The 24,396-nt window shown below is 44.2% G+C and overlaps 1 protein-coding gene across 1 annotated transcript in view; it reads left to right on the plus strand.

Moving 5' to 3' along the window:
• Positions 1-4,502: 4,502 nt before the first annotated feature.
• Positions 4,503-24,396, plus strand: part of HS6ST2 (heparan sulfate 6-O-sulfotransferase 2) — a 378,854-nt gene continuing 358,960 nt past the window's right edge. Inside the window, exons 1-2 of the mRNA XM_077145201.1 lie at positions 4,503-4,937; positions 5,893-6,411. Of these exons, the coding sequence (XP_077001316.1) occupies positions 4,510-4,937; positions 5,893-6,411 (947 nt within the window). The 5' untranslated portion in view covers positions 4,503-4,509. The remainder of the gene's footprint in view (positions 4,938-5,892; positions 6,412-24,396) is intronic.

The raw sequence follows: 24,396 nt of genomic DNA on the forward strand, positions 1-24,396 counted from the left end.
TGAATATGTACATATTACCATGTTGAAAATGTAACAAAGCACTCAAACCAAAAGCATTCAGAGTCATAAGGAAAGAGAAATATACATTTACTGAAGGTCTACTTCTCCAAGGACTGGGCTAAGTGCTCTCAGATGATCTGTCAAGTGAGGTCATCTTCCTTCGCCCCATTTTCATGGATATGAAAACTGAGGCTTCTTATCTATGATGAGGTTCTAATCATAGAACCTTAATTAAAACCCAGGGTGGATACTAACTGGATAAAGCTTAAGAGACAGATGCCTCAGAGTTTAAATTCCAGCCATAACACGTTAAAATGTCCAGGTTTCAACAAAAGATTACAAAATATACAAAGAAGCAAGAAGTGTTGGCCCAGGCAAAGGAGAAGTTTAAAGCATTAGAAACCATCAATAAGGAGGACCACTCTAGTGGCATACCAGATAAAGACTTTTAAAAATATGGTGCTAAACTTACTCAAAGAGCTAAAGGAAAACATGGGCAAAGAAATAAAGGAATTAAGGAAGATGATAGATGGACACAAAGAGAATATCAACAGAGATGGAAATTATGAAAAGGAACCAAACAGAGCTGAAGTCTACAATAACAAAAATTAAAAATTCCCTAGCGGGGTTCAACAGCAGATTGAAGTTGGCAGAAGAAAGAATCAGTGTATTTGACGATAAGAGAATTGAAATCATCCAGTCTGAGAAGCAGAAGGAAGAAAGAATGAAGAAAAGTGAACAGAGCTTGTGGAACCTGTGGGACACAATCAAATGTACCAATATGCATTGTGGGAGTCCTAGAAAGAGAAGAAAGAGGCAGATGGACTAGTCAAAGAAATAATCATTGAAAATATCTCTAATTTAATGGAAGACATTAATATACACATCCGAGATGCCCAGTGAACTCCAGACAGATTAAATACATATCATGGCATATTATTATCAAACTGCTGAATGCTAAAGATAAAGAGAGAATTCAGAAAGCTGCAAGAGAAGCTTAAATCTAATAAGTGCTTAATATGCAAAATATATAAACGACTCCTACAACTGAACAACGAAAAGACTAACAGCCCAATTTAAAAATGGGCAAACATTTAAAATAGGCATTTCTTCAAAGATAAACAAATGGCCAAAAAGCACATGAAAAGATGCTCAGCATCATTGGTCATTAGAGAAATACAAGTCAAAACTTCAACGAGATACTATTTCACACCAACTTAGAATGGTTATTATTAAAGAAATGGTAAATAACTAGCGTTGGAGAAGTGGAGAAATAGGAACACATTCATTAGTGGGAATGTAAAATGGTGCAGCTGCTGTGGAAAACAACTTGACAATTCCTCGGAAAATTATGTATAGAATTGCCATATGACTTGGCAATTGCACTTCTAGGTATATAATCAAAAGAACTGAAAACAGGGATTGAACAGATATTTGCACACTGATGTTCAAAATGGCATTATTCACTATTGCCTAAAGTTGGAAACAACATAAGTGTCCATCAACAGATGAATGGCTAAACAAAATGCTAAATCTATACATTCGATGGAATAATATTCAGCCATGAAAAAGAATGAAGTTCTGGTACATGTGATAACATGGATGAATCTTAAAGACATCAGGTTGAGTGAAATAATCTAGACATGAAAGGACAAATATTGTGTGATCTCACTGATATGAAATAAGCAGAATAAGCAAATTCATAAGGTCAGAAACTAGAATACAAGTTATTGGGGGCTGGGTGGGGGAGGGGAATGGGAAGTGAATATTTATTTGGTACAGAGTTTCTGTTTTGGGTAATGGAAAGTTTTGGCAATAGATGACAGTGATGGAGACATAATTTTGGGAATATAATTAACACCAATGAATTGTATATTTCTAAAGGGATATAAAGGGAAAGTTTAGGTTGCATATATACACAAAACAATAGTACTGTACAATACAATGAGTGAATCCTAATGTAAACAGTAGGCTGAAGTTAATAGCATAATTATAATGATATTCTTTTATCAATTATAACAGAAGTAAAACACTAGTGAAAAATATTGCTAATAAGAAAAACTGGGTATGTGAGGAGGGCTATATGGGAACTCTGTACTTTCTGCATGATCTTTCTGTAAACGTACAACTGTGCCAATAAAAGAAAAAAGAAAGAACAAAATTCCTCGGGCACATATGGGAAGAATTCCCTGCTTCTCAGCAGGGAGTCTTTTCATTCCAGGAGGGCTCCTCTGGGACTAGTGGAAGCCACTGCAACCCAAAGACAGCTTTCTGCCACTCTCAGGATCCTTGATATATGAATTGCACCATGAGAATCATTTCTCTGTTCCTTTTAGCATGAAGCGGGTGGAAGAAGGGGTTTTAAGTGCAAATATCCTCCAGTGAGTTATATATATTCACACTAGGGTGTCACTGACATGTTGGATCTCAGAAACTGGACTTTGTAGCCCTATCCTGTCCCCTCTTTTACACTGCAGCTACCAACCAGACTTGTGCCTCTTTCTGTAATTCGGACTCTGCGCACGCGCGTTTGTGTGTATGTGCACATGCGTGCACATTTGTACCACCTAGGTGAATAAATCCTGATTTTTCCCTGTCCTGGTTACCACCATCCTCACCCCGGCCCTTTCTCAAGGCACTTTTCCCATGTTCCAATCCCTTAGAGTAGAAACTGCAGAGTCGGTTGCTGCGGCTTGAAAGCATGACCCACCTCTTCCAGAAGCATTTTCCTAGGACCCACTGATTGCATTTGAATGGTAGTCTAAGGGCAGTGGGATTCTCCTTTTCTCATATGCTAGCAGGAGGAAGGGAGCCACCTACTGGGCCAGCTGATCACGTCCACTGTGCTGGTGGCCCAGGACAAGGCACGGACAGCAGGCAAGCCACACTCCTGGGCCACCCAGTTGCTTTCTGCTCCTCTGGTTCACACCCTCACCTGCTCTCAGGGGAAGCAGGCCTTGTCCTGCAAGGCAGGGGAAACCAGAGGGGCTCTTGGGGGAAGCCACGAGATCTGCCTGTGTAAGGGATGCTTCTGGGGTCTTAGTCCAAGTTGGTTCTTTAGAATGTCTCCCTGGAGCCTCGGGAGAGGAGATGCCTGGAGTGCCTGAAATGCAGGATTTACAAGATACCCCGATGGCTGCAGCCAGACATGGGGCCGTCATCGTTCTGTGTAGGTTTGGGGGCACACAGAAATCCAGCCCATGCTGAAGAAGCCTGAGATGAGATGAGGGCAGGGGTCATATCTGTGTAGTAACCTCAGAAGATGCCCTTCCTCACTTGGCTTACCCAGGCTTAGCTCAGCAGGTCAACACAGCCTCATATTCAGAGTTGTCCAAAGGTTTCTACATTTCACCCTCACCTTGACCCTGTTGGCCAGGACAGAGGACACTAATAGCCTTATTTTACAGAATAGGAAACTGAGGTTCAAGAGGGGAAAGTGATTTTCCCCGGAGTCTCCTGGCAAGGAAGTGATAGATTTCTCAGGACTCCTCAACTAGTGCTTGCCGCCTCATTGCACAGAGAAGGGAAAACGGCAGGAGCCATGTAGCAGAGGTCAGGTAGGAGGGACAAATGATATGAAGGAGATTCCCAAGAGCCTGTCTTTGAAGGGCCATGCCCCTCCCCCCAGGACTCTGTTCAAAGACCCCCACTCACCCACCCAGCCCTCAGTAGCATCAGCACCAACAGCACTGTGCCTCCACAGCATGGTCTGATCAATAAGATGGGTGACAGGTGGTGTTTGGAGCTCTCAGGGGTCTGTCCGTAAGAGACCTCCGTTTCTTCCCTTGTTAATTCCTACATCCCTGGTCCTCTAGCAGAAAGGAGCCTTTGGACACCGGGACTTGAGGATGATCTTAGTTTATTAGAAGAGGTGGTGTTAGTGGGTGCATCGGGCCTGATCTACAGAGTTCAAACCCTGAGGCTCTGCTGTGTGACTTTGGGCATGTCCCTTTCCCTCTCTGAGCCTCAGTATCCTCATTCCGCACGTCATCTTGGAGGTAGATTGTCTCACTATGATGTGGCATTTGATTATGTATCCATTCATTCAGTAAACCTTTCAGGAGTGGGAAGCCCTCCTGCCGGCACAGGGAATGGCGCACCAAGATTCAGCAACAAGAGGGGAATAGGAGCTAGCCTAAGCTCTGAAAAAACTCAAATTCGCATTCTGTAATTGTTTTGGTCACGCTCTCTCCTTCGTGCTGATTTACCTTTGCAGAAACCGCCCCCTGCCCGCCGCCGCCCCTCCCCGCCGCCTCCGTCGGGGAAAGGAAAGAGGCAAAGAGAGAGGGAAAAGATCCAGTTTGTACCATGCTATTTAGGGGAGGTTGAAATTACAAGCCCGACCGGAGTGATGCGCTCATTGGAGTAACCTGCGTTCCCCAACACAGGAGGACCCCCCCCCCAGGTCCTCTGCCTGTGAAGTGGCTGGAGCTCTTGGGCGTGAGGCATTATTATATAAATTCAGGCTCGCTTCTGATCCTTAGTACCCTGAGTTGCCTGAAGGGGGGAATGGCACTGCCTGCGTGTGCAGCCCCGACGCTCGGGCCGCCGCTGCAACCGGAGCGAGGAGCGCCCGCCCGCACCACCTGTCCCCGCCGGCATTCCAGAGGGGAGGCCGAATTGGCAGTGAGCCGGTTCGGGTCGATCGGCGCCTCAGTCAGCGCGGGCCGTCCTAGGGGTGTGTCTCGCGGATTCAACTCTCCGCCGCTCCTGGACGAGCCCCTCAAGGCGTCTTCTTCCCCGGCGGGAGCCGCGCGCGCCCCGCTCTTCGCGCTGCTGCCCCGAGGCCGCCGCAGGCGGATGCACGACCTCAGGCGACGCTGGGACCTAGGCTCCCTCTGCCGGGCCCTGCTCACTAGGGGCCTGGCTGCCCTGGGCCACTCGCTGAAGCACGTGCTCGGTGCAATCTTTTCCAAGATTTTCGGTCCCCTGGCCAGGTACGTTCTAGGCGAAAGCGGGGCTCGCGTTCCCGGGGCTGGGCGCTCACGGGGCAGTGCGGGGAGGGAAAACAGCTGCGAGGAGAGGAAAGGAGGCAAAGTTCCAGAGGAAAGGAGACTCGGGGGCTCCAGAGGGGCACCGCGCGAATTCGGCTACTCTGCGGCTTCCTCGCCGCGGTTCCACGGGCAGGGGCAGCGGAGCGTCTCCGCTTGCAGGTCGGGCTGCCGGCCGGGTCCTCCCCCCAGGGGAGCTCCGAACGCCCGGCTTCGAGCTCACCGGAGGCAGCCTCGAGTGGGCAACGGGACCCAGGCAAGAACAGGGCTTCGGGGCGCTTGGGGTGGGAGCGCCGGAGGCGGGCTGGCGGGGAGGTGGCGGCTTGAGCGCCAAAGGAGCTGAGGGCAGAAGCGCCGGGGAGAGCCCGGTGGGCAAGGCGGGATGGGGATGGGAGCCACGGAGTCACTGGGAGTGGAGCGAGACGCGCGAGGACCCGGATCTGGGGCGTGATGAGTTGGGGAGTGGACGACACGGGCAGGCTAGGTCCTGCGAGTCCGAAACCCGGTAAAGCGGCTCCCCGGCGTGGAGGGAGAGGGAAGGGGCAGGCGGCCAGCGGGAAGGAGTGTGTGTGTGTGTGTGTGTGTGTGTGTGTGTGTGTGTGTGTGCGCGCGCGCGCGCTTGTGTGTGTGTGTGTGTGTTTGTGTGTGTGCGCGCGCGTGTGCGTGTGTGGTTGGGGGGATGGGGGGTGCGGCAGAAGCCGCAGCGCTGAGCCTGCCGGGAAGGAAGGAAACCGGGAAGGGCGCCGCCGCCGCTGCCGCCGCCGCGGCGGTGGAGTACTCGGTGCGAAGGGGAGGGGGGAAGGGGGCGCAACAGCGGCGCCAGGGGAAGGGGGCGGTGCGGGCTCACGGCGAGCGCGGACTGAGCTGCGGGATTGACGTAACGAGCTTGGGTTTCCCCCAGCGTCGGGAACATGGATGAGAAATCCAACAAGCTGCTGCTGGCTTTGGTGATGCTCTTCCTATTTGCCGTGATCGTCCTCCAATACGTGTGCCCCGGCACAGAATGCCAGCTCCTCCGCCTGCAGGCGTTCAGCTCCCCGGTGCCGGACCCGTACCGCTCGGAGGATGAGAGCTCCGTCAGGTTCGTGCCCCGCTACAATTTCAGCCGCGGCGACCTCCTGCGCAAGGTGGACTTCGACATCAGGGGCGATGACTTGATCGTGTTCCTGCACATCCAGAAGACCGGCGGCACCACTTTCGGCCGCCACCTGGTGCGCAACATCCAGCTGGAGCAGCCGTGCGAGTGCCGCGTGGGGCAGAAGAAATGCACTTGCCACCGGCCGGGTAAGCGGGAGACCTGGCTGTTTTCCAGGTTCTCCACGGGTTGGAGCTGCGGGCTGCACGCCGACTGGACCGAGCTCACCAGCTGCGTACCGGCCGTGGTGGACGGCAAGCGCGATGCCAAGCTGAGACCGTCCAGGTGAGTGCGTGCCCGGGCAGGTCGAGGGCGGGGAGGCGCGGCCGGCACGGCCAGCCCGGGCCTGGGACCCAGGGAGCACCTCGGCGCCACCGCGATTGCGCCGCGGTTGGGTCGGCGCCAGGCGCTCTGGGAGCCGCGAGAAGCCCATCGGCTCCTGCCCGGGGCAGCCAGTTTAGCGGCAGGGAGTGTATATGTGTGTGTGTGTGTGTGTGTGTGTGTGTGTGTGTGTGTGTGTGTGTGTGGTGGGAAGCGTCCAGTTTAGCGGCAGGGAGTGTGTGTGTGTGTGTGTGTGTGTGTGGCGGGAAGCGTCCAGTTTAGCGGCAGGGAGTGTGTGTGTGTGTGTGTGTGTGTGTGTGTGTGGCGGGAAGCGTGTGTGTGTGTGTGTGTGTGTGTGTGTGGCGGGAAGCGTCTCCGAACCAGCGCACACGCGGCCGCCGCCCCGACCCGGCGCCGCAACCAGACCCCACACCCGAGCGCCGGAAAGAGCCACGCACTCCACGCGTGCCTGATTCCGCCTCTGTCCTCGCCTCTCACTTGTTTCCGCTGCGCCCGGGTTCCAAAGCCTCCTGGCCGCGCTCTGTACTTCTTCCTGCGCCCGCTTTCTCTCCGCACCCCCCCCCCCCACACACACACTTTCTTGCTGCCTTTTTTTCCTTCTCTCTTTCTCTCCCTCCTTTGCGCTGCTGGTCTTGTCCGCTGCTGGCCACTAGCTCTTTCCTTCTTCCTCCTCCACTTCCCTTTTCCCGCTTTGCTTCCGGCTTTTCTCGTTTTGTTTTTCCTCTCTGCCTGACTTTTCTCGCCTCTTTACTCCTACTTCTTTCGCCCGCTCCCTAGTCAACACTCTGAGGCTGGCGGATGTCCCTCTGTCACTGTTTAGGAACATGTTGGGAGAGCTCCCAGTGCCCAGCTTGCGCCTCTCACTGCTGGCCCCACGCGAGGTGTCCGCGGCGCTTTGCTGGTGCGGGAGGGGCACCCTGCGGGACCGAGGGGCGGGGTGGGACTGGGCAGATTGCCTGTATGTTGGGGACGCTCTCCCGGACCCCAAGTAGGGATCAGCTGTCTTGCCTGATTTACGGGTGCCTGAGCCGGATTGTGGGGCGCCGCCAGACCAGCAGCTGCGAGCCCAGGGCTGATGCGGAAAATGCTGATTTATGACTAGCCGGTAGCTAGTTGCTCTTGAAGTGAGGGCATTTTCCTACCTTGAGCTGCAGTGTCCCGCTGCCGGAGGCCTTTGTGTACTGTGAAGGAGGCGTGGGCAGGGCTTTGTGTTTTGGGGTACAGTTGCTCCAGCTAGGGTCCCTGTTTCACCAAAGACTACCTAAAACAAATCTAGGGATGAGTGGTGGGGGCGGCAGGAAAGCCAGGGAGTGGAATCCATGTGTCTGGTTGCCAGGGGTCTCTGGGCAGGTAGGGACATGGCCTTGCTCCCTGCCTCCCTGTGGGGGTGACCCCAGGGACCTGCCTGAACTCCTACTGCCCTCTGCCTCTGTAGTACTGAATATCCTGGACAAGGTGGCCTTTTGCAGGTGGCTCTTGGAATTCAGCAGCCTGTGCAGTTTACGTCTTGTCATAGGCTAATGGAGCCCTTCTCCTTTCTGGTAACCCTTCAGATTTAGAGGAAACATCACCCCTTGACTCACTCTCTCCCTCACTTTCCCTTCCCTCCATTTTCCTACCCTCTCTTCTGGTAGAATCTGTTGAACTTTCACTTTTTCTTTTTAGTGCTACAGCTTTCTTTTTTTTTTTCCATCCCAAGAGAATCTTGGCCCCAAAATGGAGGGAACCTCAATCCACCGTGAGGAGAATTATGCTAGTCATTGTCACAACAAGGTTCTGGTATTTCAGAAGCTCCCAAATAATTTAGCAATGCTGAGAATAATCTCTCTTGCTGAGGGAGCTTGTAGGTTTAGAGAGAGGGGTGATGATATAAAAAAGAATTTTTTAGGGCAAAAATAGAATTCCACAGCCATATCTGTAACAGAGAAGTAAAAATGAAGGCTTGGTCACCACCGAAACCGCAGCCCTCTCTGGAGTCCCATAGGCCCCGTGTGCCTTTACGAATCTTCTTGAACATGGACGTCAGGGTGTGATGTGGTCTATAAACACACATTATCACATGGTCCGAATGATTGGTTATGGTGCTGCTGCCCTCTGGCAGATTTCTTCAGACTCTTTCCTTAAGAGAGCCAGGACCTCTCAAAGTGCGAGGAGTCCAGTCTCTTGGATCGTCCCAAATCGAGGCAAAACTATTTGAAATAAAATGGAATTTTCTTGGTCACAAAAAGAGGGTGAAACCACAGTGCCATCTAGTCTAATCAAAGAAGAACCACTGTTTGGAAAAGTCAGTTGCTGGGACTTAAAAAGTGTTTGCAAAAATAGAATAAGATTAGCTGGAGGAATGCATTTCTACCTCAAGGGTACTTTTTTGTTTCATTCATTCCTGCCCACCTCCAGACATCTTCATCTCAAAGAATAGTCATAGCCTGAGGGTTCCAGAATTCCCCCATGATGTTGACAAATCCCTGCTTGCAGGACCAGTTCTGTGAGTTCTGATAATCCATTTGAGCAAAGGTGTGTATATGTATGTGAGTGAGACAGCGTACGTGATTGTGTATTTTAGTGTGTTTGGGTAGGGGGACAGGGGGAGTGAAAATTTGGAGGCAAAGGTAGCTGTGCTGACAGCGATGTGTGAGGATGAGGGGCTGGTGTCAGGAGACGAGAGCCAGGCTTCAGGAATTACTGCACGGAGCAGCCTCTCCATGCCAACTTGGTGGTCCCTGTGCGGGGTTGAACTGAGGAACAGCAGCTCTGTCTGCCTGTCTGAGAGTCCAGAAACCTGGGCCTTAGTTGCAGGCTAGCCACGAAGCCGCAGTGTGACCTTGGACCAGAGCCTGCCAGGAGATTGCTTTCCAGTTTAAGATGAGCATTTACATCCTTTACCTCTGGGAATTGCACAAACCTTGGGAAGAATGCAGAGCTGGCGTAACTATCCCCATTTATCAGATGAGAATGAAGGCCAAAGAGGCAGAGGGATTTTTCCCAAGGTCATGGATCTCCTTAGTGATTCAGCGGGGATCTGGCTCCAGTTCTGTCTGAGTGCCCAGCCCCGTGTCCTGTTGACAGCCCCTCTGGTTTTTGTGCTGACTAAATGAGGAAATTGCATATCAAGTATCCATCACAATGTGAGCACTCAGTACATGTTAACTAATATTGTCATCACCAGCACTACCATCATTGTCATCCTTAATTTTACACAGGGCATATAGAACTGGGTGAAAATCGGCTCTTTACTATGTCCTTGAAACTTTATGCTCACCATCAAGTCAGTTAGGGGGCAGAGGGCATGGGGGTCTCCAGTTGCCATGTTGGCAGACTCTGCAAAGCTGGGCAGGATGGAAGGAGGAGGGAAGCCTGGTGGATAAGCTGCATTAGGGGACTGCAGCAGGGATAAGGGAGAAGTCCCAGCCATCCATCCACATTTGAGGGGAGGGGGCATGAGCATGAGATGCCATCATGGCTATTAGCCAAGCCCCTGAGTCCTGTTCCCAGGGGTAGATTTGAGAACCTGCACTGCTTAGCGGATGGTAAAGTGCTTGGGGGAATATTTAAGTGCTGAGTAGAATCGACTGTGATCACATTGCCGGGAGAGGACAAAGAGAGCGTGCAGGGCTGGCAAAAGACTCAAAATGTTGATTAAGAACAATATTTCTTAAAAAAAAAAAAAGAGAAACTGCGTTTTGTGTGTCTGCCAGCCAATATGTTGTTTGGGGTTAGAGAAGGGTCCTGCTCTTTTTGGGAGTTTCTAAGAACATTTTTGAAACTGTATCAAAATATTGTTTCTCAGCAGCTGCTCAAACCTCCAAATCCTGCAGGCTTTTCTCAGGCCAAATTCCCTCTGTTTGTAGCCAACCCTGGGGTGCAACTTGGCCTGGGGGAGGAGTTTAGAATCCTGCCCAAAGAAATTGCACCAGCTTCATTCTCCTTCACCAGGTTCCGTGCTGGCCGGCACACATGGGGTTCCCATCTCTGACTGTTCAAGATACACTATATTTCTGTTTAAACAATCTGCTCATCATATTCCTGTTGCACCCTAGTCTTTTAGCATCTTTACATTTTGCAGCAGCCGTACTGAAGGGTAATTAATTGTCAACCAAAGCCCAGTAGGATAACACCCACAAAAAGGGCTGAAAGGTATTTAGATGGAGAAATGCTTTCTCTTTTTCTCCATTTCCTTTTCAATCATGGCTCTGTTTGGAAAGAGCTCTGTCTTAGTAAGAACCATATCGTGTAAGTGCCTGATTATGCCTTATGTGTCCAGCCATGCACGCTTTCCCCTTCTTGATTTTGCAGTGAAATAGGATTACATGTATAGCTTTTGGTACAAGGTGAGGCAGTGAGTGGATTGGGGAGAGCAGTGCCCTCCCTGGGGTCCGTCAGGCCTTAGGTTGGACGGGCTCTCCCTGCGATAGCTTCACTCAGCTGATGGTGCATTTCTGCAGCTGTCTTAACGAGCTGTTGTATCCGTCCACCTACTTCACAGATGGAGTAAGAACCTGTAATGGTCACATCTGTAGAACTTCAGCAGTGTTTACAGCATCATCATATGCATGGCAAAAAATGTTGTTAGAGTCCCGACAAAGCACTAAGTTCACCAACATGTACAAAAGGCTACGCAGAGTTAGCATTTCTTAATAGTGATTTTAGATTCGTGCTCTTATGTGGCAATTAAAATGTCAGAGCTTGTCTTTAATGGATATCAGCAGTGAACGTAGGTTACATGAAATGATATTAAAGGAATAGTCATTCCATCCTTTGTTCAGTTACTCAACAAAATTTTATGAACTGCCCATTATATTCCAGGAAAGACACATCACCCTTGCTTTCACAAAGTTTACAATAGGAAAGAATATTTTGATATTTGAACTATTTGGTAAAGAAGATGGATTTTGTTTGGGAACAATTTGAACATCAACAAAGTTTTTCAAATGCCATACATTTACTAAAAAATAATAAATAAAACAACCTATGTATGTTTATGTCACAGTTTAGGTCAAATAAACAGACTTGATGGAATAACTGTCATATCCTTAGTATGGTGCTAGCATTTGGGGAAGGTTAGAGCCAGAGCAACCCCCAAAAAACTAAGGTCACCATCCTCAGCCTTGAGTCATTAAAGGTTAGAGTGTGATGTACAGAACTCCATATTGTAGATTGTTGGTGTGGGAGAAACTGTATGACTGGGGCAAGGCTCTCCCCGTCTTTGGACACCAGGGTCCTTGTCTGTACAATGGGATATTTAGAGATGTTCTCTAAGGACTGTTCCTTTCTCAAGTATGAGGAACAGGCTGGAAAATGGGGAGATCTGTTTGGGAAGAAAGGTGGCATTGGGGATGGTATCTTCATGGCATTGTGGGCTCCAGTGGCCTCACCTAGCCTAGTCTGGCTCGTACAGAGAAGGTTCATGCTTGGAGAAAGGTTGGGAAGGATGCTGGGGTGGGCTCTGATCATAGAGGGCCTAGAATATTAATGAGGAGGTTGAACACCAGTTGAGTATGAGAAACTCTTGGATGGAAGGAATGCTAAAACCACAAAGATAAATGAAGGCTGGAGTCCATTTCAAGGTACCTCCCTGATTTTGAGTATGGAGTGCAGGTGGTCCCTTTGCCCAAAGTGGAGATGTTGATAAGGGGATTTAGTTTGGGCTGGAGGGGGCTGGTCAAGAGTTGTGACTAGTCTATGCTTCTTGGACTTCCAGTTGGGGGGCTTGTAGGAAGGTGGAAACTGGGGCCCTGGGGCAGATTAAGGCCTAGTTTTATATGTGGGAGCTGTGAACCCAGTTAATCAGAATTCACAGTCAGCATTATTGTGATAACTCATAGCTGCAATTCATATGTGAGACTTTTAGGCAAGGAAAGGATGTTTGAATAAAGGAAAAGATCGACAGTTATGATTACATAAAAGTGAGAAATGTTCATCTGTCAAAAATAGCCAAAATGAAAAGGCATGCGTCAGTCTGGGGAAAATATTCACAACAAATAGAGCAGACAAAAGGCTGACATTTTTCCTGTATAAAGAACTCCTCTGAAATCATTAGAAAAACAAAAATATGCACAGTTTACGAACAGGGCAACACAACTTGTTTACAGACATGAAAAAATATCTCCCTGGCACAAAAGAAATGCAAGATTGAACAGTGACAGGAAACTCTTTGACTCTTTCATTAACCACTAGTATTAAAAAGCAAAAACACACATACACTACCACTACCACCGTAAAAAAACAGTACACAGGGCTGACAAGAGTGTGGCAATACCATCATTCTCATACATAGCTGGTGGGAATGAAATGATCCTTTTGGAAATAAGTGAGGTGATATAAATTGAGAACCCTAAAAATATATCTTTAGGGTGGTGCGATGGTGGCTCAGCGGCAGAATTCTCACCTGCCATGCCAGAGACTTCCCTGGTGCCTGCCCATGTTTCCAAAAAAAAAAAAAAAAAAAATATATATATATATATAACTGATTTCCAAATTTGCTTTCTAGGGTTTACTAAAACACATAATTCTCTATATGCATTTCAGCATCATTTGTTCACTCTTTCATTTGTTTATTTGTCAATCTATACTACAAATACTGGGCATCCTCCATGCACTAGGCACTTAGGTGCTGGAGACATATGAGAGGAATCAGACAGATGTTGTCGTTGCCCTCATGGAGCTTACTGTCCAGATAATTACTTAAAATTGTGAGAAATGCCAATGAATTAAAACATAGGACACTCCAAGTACACATACCGGGACTGTTTATAAGATTGACAAATTGGAAATAACTTCAGCATTCACATGGAGAATGATCCAAGAAATCTCAGTATATCCACTTGGAGAATTATTACAACCATTAAAATACCCTTTTATAGAGTATGAACATTTGCTGGCGATTTAATGCTAGTGAAAAAAGAGATAGAAGAGTGTGGACCCGGTATGAGTGTATGGCTGTGTTAACGAGAGAGAGAGAGAGAGAGAGAGAGAGAGAGAGAGAGAGAGAAGCAACTTTTTACTTCCTTCAGGATCTAAAAGGCAAATGCATAAAATGAAATGATAAATCAATGGTTCTGGAACTATAATGTGTAAACATGTAATTTGTGACATGAACTACATAAAGTTGGGGGGATGGAGGGGTATAGGAACGTAGTTTATGTATGCTATTGAAATTAAGCTGGTATCACAGCACATGAGATTGTTCTAGAGTAAGGGTGTTAAATTTAAGCCCCATGGTAACTACCAGGAAAATATCAAAGATTTTCAAGCTCCTAGAGGACAGGTTATCAGGGGTGGTGGGTGGGGTAAATGGGGAGCTAATGCAAAGTGAGTGTAGGATTTCTGTGTGGGGTGAAGGGAAAATTCTAGTAATGGATGGTGCTGAGTGTAATGCAATATTGTGAACGAGATTCATCCCACTGAGTGGTATGCTTGGGAGGGTTTTGGACAGGAAGATTTATGTTCTATATATGTCTTCACAATTAAAAAAAACTAAAGAGATGACAGTTAAATGCAATACATGATTCTGGATGGGATCTAAGAATAGAGGAGAAAAAGATCAAAAAGACATTTTGGGGACATAAGAAAAAAAGATGAAATATGGAATGTAAGTGTTAGATTAATGTTAAGTTTCTTGAACTTGATAACCGCAATTAAGGTGGTTACATAAGTGAATTTCCTTGTTCGTAGAAAATGTACATAGAGGTTTTATGTATTTAAGGAGTATGATGTGTGAAACCTCTCAAATGTTCAGAAAATAGACGACTAGATAGATAGATGCACACATATATACATACATACATAGATGATAGAATAATACAGCAAAGGTGGCAAAATGTTAAGATTGGTGGATCTGAGTATCTGGGGAGGTGGGTGGGGTATGTTGGGGTTCTCTCTGTAGGGTTTGTATTGTTTATTAAACTGCCCTGTATGTTTAAAATTTTATCAAAATAAGTTTTGTTTTAAAAAGGTAGCCGTCAGCTGTTGAGCAGATAGACAAAATTTGGTATATCCATACAGTGGAATATTTCAGCTGTTAAAAAACAATGAAGTACCTGGTACATGCTGTTCTAGTTTGAAAGCTGCCAGGAGGGGATATACCAGAAACGAAATGGCTTTTAAAAAGAGAAGCTGATTAAGTAGCAAGTTTGCAGTTCTAAGGCCATGAAAACGTTCAAATTAAGGCACCAACAAGAGGTTACCTTCACTCAAGAAAGGCTGATGAAGCTCGGGCTTTCTTTCTCAGCTGGGAGGGCATGTGGCGACGTCTGCTAGCTTTCTCTCCCAGCTTCTTGTTTCATGAAGTGCCCCCCGGGGTGTTTTCCTTCTTCATCTCCAAAGATCTCTGGTTGCTTGGGCTCTGTTGGTTCTGGTGACTTTTTCCAAAATGGTTCCCTCTTAAAGAGCTCCAGTAAGCAACCAACCACACCTTGAATGGGTGGAGACACATCTCCATGGAAACCATCTAGTCAAAAGTTACCACTCACAATTGGGTGGGTCACATCTCCATGGAAACAATCACAAAGCTCCCACCCAGCAATATTGAATGAGGATTAAAGAACTTGGCTTTTCTGGGGTACACAACAGATTCAAATTGGCACACATGCTACAACATGGATGAACCTTGAAAACATTATGCTAACTGAAAGTTGCCAGGCACAAATGACCATTTACTATATGATTCCACTTATATGAAATGCCCAGAATAGGCAAATCCATAGATACAGAAAGTGAGTTAGTGGTTACCTAAAGCTGGGGGTGGCGGTGAGGAAATAGGGGCCTTGGAAGGTAAAGGCTTAAAGGTATAGATAGGGTTTCTCTTTGGAGTGATGAAAATGTCCTAAAGTTGATATGCTGGTAGTTGTACAACCCTGTGAATATACTAAAAACGTTGCATTACAATGTAATATTACATTATGCTTTAAATGGGTACATTGTGTGGTATGTCTTAATAAAGCTGCTATAAGAAAAAGAGAAAACAGAGAGGGAGATCAACTTCCTACCCATCTCCTCCACCACCGCCAAATCTAGTTATAAAAGAAAAAGACCAGAAGGAAGAATACCAGGAGATTAATGGACCTATTAGTGATACATTTTCTTTCTTTTTTTTTTGTTCTTCTGAAAGTTTTGAATTTCCTTTATGAGTATTGATTACTTTTAAAATAAAAATGAACAAGAGTATTTTAAAAAATAATGTTGACAATGGCTGTGATAAATAAAACTTGGGTTTACTTTTTGGTTCCTGAAGACCATGGCTGACTATTTTATTAGCCTCTGGTTATCCTGGGAACCCTTATGAACAAAGTAGCAGGCATGGGTGATAAGTTAAGCCTCAGCTGCTGATTCTTCTGATGACTAGCTGTTATATTCCCACAGAAGCCATGGGACTCTTATACCAATACAATAGAGAGACATATGAGTGAACTGCTATTGTATCTTCTTTTAAAAATTAAATGGGATGGGAAATTAATAGTGGTGCATGGTTGGAAATGTAAGTTGGGGCATGGGGGATGAGGGTTACTCTGGTCAAACCCATATGTTGGTCCTGGCATCTCCCTGGGCTCAAACACCATTTGACCCCATTAGTTGTGTAGCGACATATAGTCTCTCAGGAGCATGGACCTGCGTATTCCCAGCTGAAAGCAAACGCGGCTGACCTTCAGAAATAGGCAGTGGGTTTGAAAACAACCTGCTCCATTCAGCCTCCTCTTTTCTATTTCCTCTTTCATTTACTTTTACTGCATTCTGTTCATGGTGGGGTGTGAAGGACTCGATGTTGCTATGTATTTGCTTATTGCAGGTGATTGTATGTTCTTGGCTTTTTTTTTTTTTCGTGCATGGGCCAGGAATTGAACCCAAGTCTCCCTCATGGCAGGTGAACATACTACCATTGAACAATCCAAATGTATGTTCTTGGCTATTGGGATATGAGAACAAGAAGGAAATCTGTGGGCAAATGTAAAGAGAAGCAGTGGCAAATTAGGAGCCAAAGAACCATGGCCACTTAATTATTTGTTTGCACATTAATGCAGAGAAATGATCATAAGGCTTGCTTGCCGAAAAAGAGCACATCTCTGTTCTTTTCAGCAAGTACAAGTAATTCCTGTATGGACAGAATCAATGCACTGTTTGGTGCTTTTGATTTTAGCCTTTCCTGGCATATGTGTCCCATAGATTTGTCACCTCACATTTATAATTTGTCCTGATTACATAATATTCTTGCTGATTGTTACACTATGGTTCATTTCACCATCCACTGATTATTAGATATTTAGCTACTTCCAGGTTTTTGCCATTATGAGCTGTTTTATAAAAATAGTGTATTTTTTTCTTTTGATTTTAAAATTTTATGTTATATTACCAGAAGTGGGATGCTGGCTTAAGGAGCATGATTACCTTGCAAAATATATTGCCAAGTTCTCTGGAATGACAGTGCTAATTTATAATGCCATCAGCAAAATATAATTGTACCTATTTCCCTATAGCCTTACCAACACTAGGTTTTAATTTTTTTATTGCAATAACATTTATGATATAAAATTTGCCCTTTTAATTATTTTTTAAATTTATTTCTTATCAAGGAAGTTGCAGGTTTAAGTAAAATCATCCAGAAAATACAGAACTTCCACATAAATTCCCCACCCCAGTTTTCCCTATTTTTATTACTATTATTATTTGGTGCTGAAACCCGGGAACGAACCATCCCTTTTATTTTTACTTGACCTTAGTGTGGTACTTTTGTCACAATTGATGAATTAGGGTTCACTGCCTGGATTGTACAGCTTGATGGTTTTTAAATTTTTTATTCTAACATTTATAACCTAAAATTCCCCCTCTTTTAACCACATTGAAATATATACTTCTTACATTCATGATGCTGTGCTACCATCATCACCGTCCATTACCAAACTTTCCCATTGCCCTGAACTGAGCTCCCCATTTCCTATCCCATCTCTGTCCATAATAGCCTATATTCTGACTCTATGAATTTGCTTGTTCTAATACTTTCATACCAGCATGCTCATACATTACTTGTTCTTTGGTACCTGGCTTATTTCACTCAACATGATGTCTTCATGGTTCATCCATGTTGTTGCATGTATCAGAACATCATTTCTTTTGACAGTTGAATAATATATTATAATATCATAGACCACATTTTGTTTATCTGTTCTTCAGTTGATGGACACTTGGGTTGCTTCCATCTTTTGGCAGTTGTGGATAGTGCTGTTATAAACATCAGGGTGCAAATAAACATCTGTTTGAGTCCCTTTCTTCCATTCTGTTGGGTATATATCTAGAAGTGGGATTGCTGGGTCCTATGATAATTCTATACTTAACTTTCTGAGGAACTGTGAAACTGTCTTCCCCACCAACAATTAGCGAGTGTCGCTATTTCTTCACATCCTCTCCAACACGTGTTTTCCTTTATTAAAAAATAGTAGTCATTCTAGTGGGTGTGAAATGGTGTCTCATTGTGGTTTGGATTTGCATTTTCCTAATGACATATTGTGCAGCATCTTTTCATGTGCTTTTTGGCCATTTGTATGTCTTATATGGAGAAATGTCTATTAATGTCTTTTTCCCATTTATTTTAAACTGGATTTGTCTTTTTGTTGTTGAGTTGTAAGATTTCTTTATATATTCTGGATATTATGCTCTTACCAGATATGTGATTTTCAAATATTTTCTCTTATTCTGTAGGTTTTTTTTTTCTTTCATGATTAAGTCTTTTGATACACAAGTTTTTAATTTTGATGAAGTCCCATTTATCTGTTTTTTCATCTTTAGTTGTGCTTTTGTTTTAATATCTAAGAATCCATCATCAAAAACAAGGTCCTGATGATTTTCTTCTAAGAGTTAAATGGCTTTAGCTCTTATATTTAGGATGTTGGTCAGTTTTGAGCTTATTTTTGTATATAATGTGAGGAAGGGATCCATATTTATCTTTTACATGTAGATACCCAGTTTTCCCAGTGCCATTTGTTGAGGAAACTATACTTCCCCATTCAGTGGATTCAATGACCTTGTCGAAAATTAATAAATTGACTATAGATATGAGGGTTTGTCTCTGGACCTGAATTCTCTTTCATTGACCTATATGTCTATTTTTATGCCCGTACCATATTTTTCATTGTAGCTTTGTAGTAAGTTTTGAAATTAGGATATGTTAGTCTTCTTCTTCTTTTTTTCACGTGGGAAAATAATTTATTGTTTTTCAGTTTTGAAGATCTCTACTTATAAACCTCAGGTGAGATAAGATATGTTTCAGATTGGAATTTTTTTAACTTTTTAAATTGTATAGTATAACATACGTATAAAGCAAAGAAATAAAAAAGCAACTTTCAAAGCACTCTTCAACAAGTGGTTACAGGACAGATCCCACAGTTTGTCATGGGCTACCATACGATCCTCTCCTATTTTTCCTTCTAGCTGCTCCACAGTATAGGAGGCTAGAGGGCTTAAATATTTTCTCATCATCACAGTAAACTTTTTCATTCTTTTTTTGTGAAAAGTAACATATATACAAAAAAGGTATAAATTTCAAAGCACAGCACCACAATTAGTTGTATAACATATTTCAGACTTTGACATGGTTTACAATTTCACAATTTTAGGTTTTTATTTCTAGCTGCTCTGAAATACTGGAGACTAAAAGAGATATCAATTTAATGATTCAGTATGCATATTCATCTGTTAAATCCTATCTTCTATGTATAACTCCACTATCTCTTTGATCTTTCCATCCCTCTCTTTAGGGGTGTTTGGGCTATGGTGATTCTAAATTTTTTTGGGGGGGGTGCATGGGCTGAGAATCTAAATTTTTGATATTGTAAGGGTCTGTCACTAATAAGAGGTAGGGACTATCTGATGTTCTGGAGAGGCTGGGCTAGGTTTCAGGACTTATCTGGACCAGGGACCCATCTGGAGGTTGTAGGTTTCTGGAACGTGACTCCAATGCCTGGGATTCTTGTGGGATCTTATATGTTGCCATAGGTGTTCTTTAGGTTTGGCTGGAATGATCCTGGTTGGGGGTTGGCAGGTTATGATAGTAAGCACGGTCTGAGCTTGTGTAAGAGCAACCTCCAGAGTAGCCTCTTGACTCTATTTGCACTCTCTCTGCTGCTGATGCTCTATTAATTATACTTCTTTTCCCCCTTTTGGTCAGGATAGAATGGATGATCTCATGGTGCCGGGTCTGGATTCATCCCTGGGTGTCATCTCCCACATCGCCAGGGAGACTTTCACCCCTGTATGTCATGTCTCACATAGGGGAGAAGGCAACGTTTTCACTTGCAGAGTTGGGCTTAGAGAGACTGAGGCCTAAATGAGCAACAAAAGAGGTCCCCCAGAAGTAACTCTTAGGCATTCCTATAGGTGGTCTAAGCTTCTTCACTACCTACATAAGCTTCACAAGAGTAAGCTCATGATCCAGGGCATGGCCTATTGATTTGGGTGTCCCTAATGTTTGACACAGTATCAGGGGATTCCCTGATGGTGAGATTTAATAGTTCCATATCCTTTCTCCCCGCCCTCAGGGGACTTTGCCAATACTGTTTGATTATCTGCCTTATATACTCTAGGATGTTTCCAGGCATTACAATAATCTGTACAGGATTAAAGGACCTCTTTCTTATTCTGTGCTCCCTGTGCTTCAACTGTTCAAATGAGATATATAGATAGGTTGAATTACATTATGCACTACAGAAAATTTCAGTTCCAGATCAAAATAAACCTTTCTTTCTCAAATAGTATGTGTGGTTCTAAAATATAGCCACTGTCTTCCTTACCCCTGTGTTCTGAATTACTTTTACCCCAACCTATTCAGCTTCGTTCTTATCTCTAAATATCAGGTTATATATATAAAACAGCCTCTCAGAATCCAGAGATAATAATCACCACTCTGGACTTAATGTGTCTGCTCTAAAAGCTTACAATCTAGGCCCCTGTTTTCTCATAAGCATTTTCTAAAGGTGACCATACCATTCTTGTTCTTTTGTTTCTGGCTTATTTTGTCTCACCAAATGTCCCACATGTTCATTCACATTGTTGCATGCCTCACGACATTGTTCCTTTTTGTAGCAGCACAACCTTTCTTCGAAACTATATGCTATCGTTTGCCAATCTACTTCTCCATCAGTTTATCCTTCAGCCACCTGCATTCATCAGGCATCATGTAGAGGGCCCAAAGTCCACAGTCCATTAACATTCTCTATTTTAGATAATTTCATTGTTCCCAAGAGACAGAAAACCAATAAACACACCCTTGCCAAATAGGAAATCTAAACCTCCCTTTAACTCTTGTCCCCCCCCCCCCCCATTCTTTACCTCTGCTGTTGCTGTGGTAGCGCTGATGGTTTCCTTTTGAACATAGCTCATAGCATGCAATGGCAGTTTTCCCCCTGTACTCTGGACTTAAACACTCTTTGTACAAAAATCATATCTTTGAAGTAATTCTTGCGAGAACTAATTCATATTTGTAGTGTTAATCAGTGGGACACGTAGGTCTATAAAACCCTTTTCAATGTTGTTCATCTTCAATATGGTAATATTACTTATAAACCCAGTAGAGAACCACCTTCACTCCTATCTATTCCCTTACGGTGGAGTTCAACCTCATTAGCTAATTTCTAGCTTCTGTGTATCTCTAAGTCCCCAATATTCTGTATTGTAAGCCTCTGATTATACCTTTATGCAGGTCATAAAAGTGGAATCATACCTTATCTATCCTTTTATGTCTGGCTAATTTCGCTCAGCATTATGTCTTCAAAGCTCATCCATCTTGTCATGTGCTTCAGGATGTCATTTTGTCTTACTGCTGCATAATATTCCATCGTATGTATATACCACATTTTGTTGATACACTCGTTTGTTGATGGACGTTTGGTTCGTTTCCATCTTTTGGTGAATGTGAATAATGCTGCTGTGAATATTGGTGTGCAAATGTCTGTTGGTGTCGTTGCTTTCAGCTCTTCTGGGTATATTCCAAGTAGTGCTATTGCTGGGTCATAGGACAACTCGATATTTAGTTTCCTGATGAACTGTCAAACAGTCTTCAATAGTGGCTGCACCATTATACATTCCCACCAGCAGTGCATGAGTGTCCCAGTTTCTCTGCATCTTCGCCAACCTTTATAGTTTCCTGTTTGTTTAATAGCAGCCATTCTTATAGGTGTTTGCTGGTTTGAAAGGATGTATGGACCCTAGAAAAGCCATGTTTTAATCAAAATCCCATTTCATAAAGGCAGAATAATCCCTATTCAATACTGTATGTTTGAAACTGTGATCAGATCATCTCCCTGGAGATATGATTTAATCAAGAGTGGTTGTTAAATTTAATTAGGTGACGACATGTCTCCACCCATTTGGGTGGGTCTTGTTAACTTTCTGGAGTCCTATAAAAGAAGAAACATTTTGGAGAATGAAAGAGATTCAGAGAGAGCAGAGAAGAACAACAGAGCCACGAGAAGTAGAGTCCACAAGCCAGTGACCTTTGGAGATGAAGAAGGAAAATGGCTCCTGGGGAGCTTAATGAACTGGAAGCCAGAAGAGAAAGCTAGCAGATGACATCTTGCTCGCCATGTGCCCTTCCAGGCAAGAAAGAAGCCCTGACTGTGTTCACCATGTACCTTCTCTCTTGGGAGAGAAACCCTAAACTTCATTGGCCTTCTTGAACCAAGGAATTTTTCCCTGGATGCCTTTGATTGGACATTTCTATTGACTTGTTCTAAATGGCACATTTTCTCGGCCGTAGAACTGTAAACTAGCAACTTATTAAATTCCTCTTTTTAAAAGCCATTCCGTTTCTGGTATATTGCATCCCAGCAGCTAGCAAACTAGAACAGGGTGTGAGGTGGTACCTCATTGTAGTCTTAATCTGCATTTCCCTTATAGCTAATGATAATGAGCATCTCTTCATGTGCTTTTGAGCCATCTGTATTTGTTCTTCAGAAAAATGCCTATTCATATCTTTAGCCATTTTATAATTGGGTTGTTTATCTTTTGTTGTTGATTTGTATGATTTCTTTGTATATACAGGAAATCAAACCTTTGCCCGATATGTGATTTCCACATATTTTCTCCCATTGAGTTGTCTGCCCATTCACCTTTTTGATAAAGTCTTTTGAGGTGCAGAAACATTTGATTTTTAGGAGTTCCCATTTATCTATTTTGTCTTTTGTTGCTTATGATTTGGGTATAAAGTTTAAGAAGCTACCTCCTATTACTAGGTCTTAAGATGTTTCCCTACATTTTCTTCTGGAAGCTTTATGATGCTAGTTCTTATATTTAGGTGTTTGATCTACTTTAAGTTAATTTTTGTGTAGGTGTCAGATGGGGTCCTCTTTCATTCTCTTGGCTACTGATACCAAGTTTTTCCATGCCCAATTATTGAAAAAACTATTTTGTCCCAGTTCAGAGGATTTGGGGGCCTTGTCAAAAATCAGTTGAACATAGATTTGGTGGTCTATTTCTGTATTCTCGATTCGAGTCCATTGGTCAGCGCTTCTATCTTTGTGCCAGTACCATGCTGTTTTGACCACTGTGGCTTTATAGTAGGTTTTAAAGTGAAGGAGTGTTAATCCTCCCACTTTGTTCTGCACTGGAGGCTGGTGGGGTGGGGGTGCCTGGAACACGAGAAATGGGGTGGGTGACAGTGTTTGGGTGCATGGGGTGTGGGGTGAGTCGCTGGTCATGGGGCTGTGCTGGTGAGGGTAGAATGCCCAAGGAACGTTGCCTGGCTTAATTCCTAGTTTTGGGCTCCCGTCCATGCCTTCCTGTGGGTTCTGCGACTCCGCGCCTCCATACCAGGGTCCAGTTTTCAGCCTCTCATTTCCTCAGCTCTGCAACCAGGGCTGCTACATGTGGTGCAGAAGGCTTTCCCAGGTCAGCTCTACTCCTGAATCACCACCTCAGTCACCCTCCTGTCCTTTCTCTAACTTTTCTGTGGAGCTGGGCTAATCTCAAGCCACTCTTTTCAGCCATCTTCCCAGAAGTCCTTTGTTCTTTTTTTCAAGATTGTTTTGGCTATTCAAGGCTCCTTGCAATTTGTTATGAATTTGTGCATTGGGTTTTCCATTTCTGAAACAAAGGCTGCTACAACTTTGGGATTGCATTGAATCTGTAGATCACTTTGATTAGCAAGGATGTTTTAACAATACTAAGTGTCCTAATCTGCCAACCTGGGATATCCTTCCATGTATTTAGGTATATGATTTCTTTCACCAGTGTTTTGTAGCTTTCATTGTGCAAGTTTTTCACATCCTTGGCTAAATTTATTCCTAGATATTTTATTCTCTTAGATGCTATTGCAAATGTAATTGTTGATTTCTTTTGTGGATAGTTCATTGCTTGTGTATAGAACCCCCCCCCCCCCCAAAAAAAATTGGCATTTGGATCTTGTACCCTGCCACTTTGCTGAATTAGTTTTTTAGTTCTAGTAGCTTTTTTGTGGATTCTTTGGGATTTCCTGTATATAGAATCATGTCGTCTGCAAGTAGAGATAGCTTTATTTTTACCTTTCAAATTTGAATACTTACTATTCCTTTTTCTTAACAGCTCTGGCTAGAACTTTCACTACAGTGTTGAATGATAGTGGTAAAAGCAAGCATCCTTGTTTTGTTCCTGACCTTAGGATGAAAGCTTTCATTCTTTCACCATTGAGCATGATGTTTATTGGGTTTTTCATATATGCCGTTTTTCATGTTCAGGAAGTTCCCTTCTGTTCCTATTTTTCTGAGTTTCTTTTTTAACAGGAAAGTGTGCTGAAATTTGTCAAATGCCTTTTTGCATCAATTGAGCTCATCATGTTTTTTCTTTTTTTACTTCATTCTGTTAATGTGGTATGCTGCATTGATTCATTTTTCTTATGCTGAGCCATCCTTGCATTCCTGGGATAAAACCCATGAGGTCATGTATATAATTCTATTAATCTGTGGTTGGATTTAG

Source organism: Tamandua tetradactyla, chromosome X (genome assembly GCF_023851605.1).
Source record: "Tamandua tetradactyla isolate mTamTet1 chromosome X, mTamTet1.pri, whole genome shotgun sequence".
NCBI classification, from domain to species: domain Eukaryota; kingdom Metazoa; phylum Chordata; class Mammalia; order Pilosa; family Myrmecophagidae; genus Tamandua; species Tamandua tetradactyla.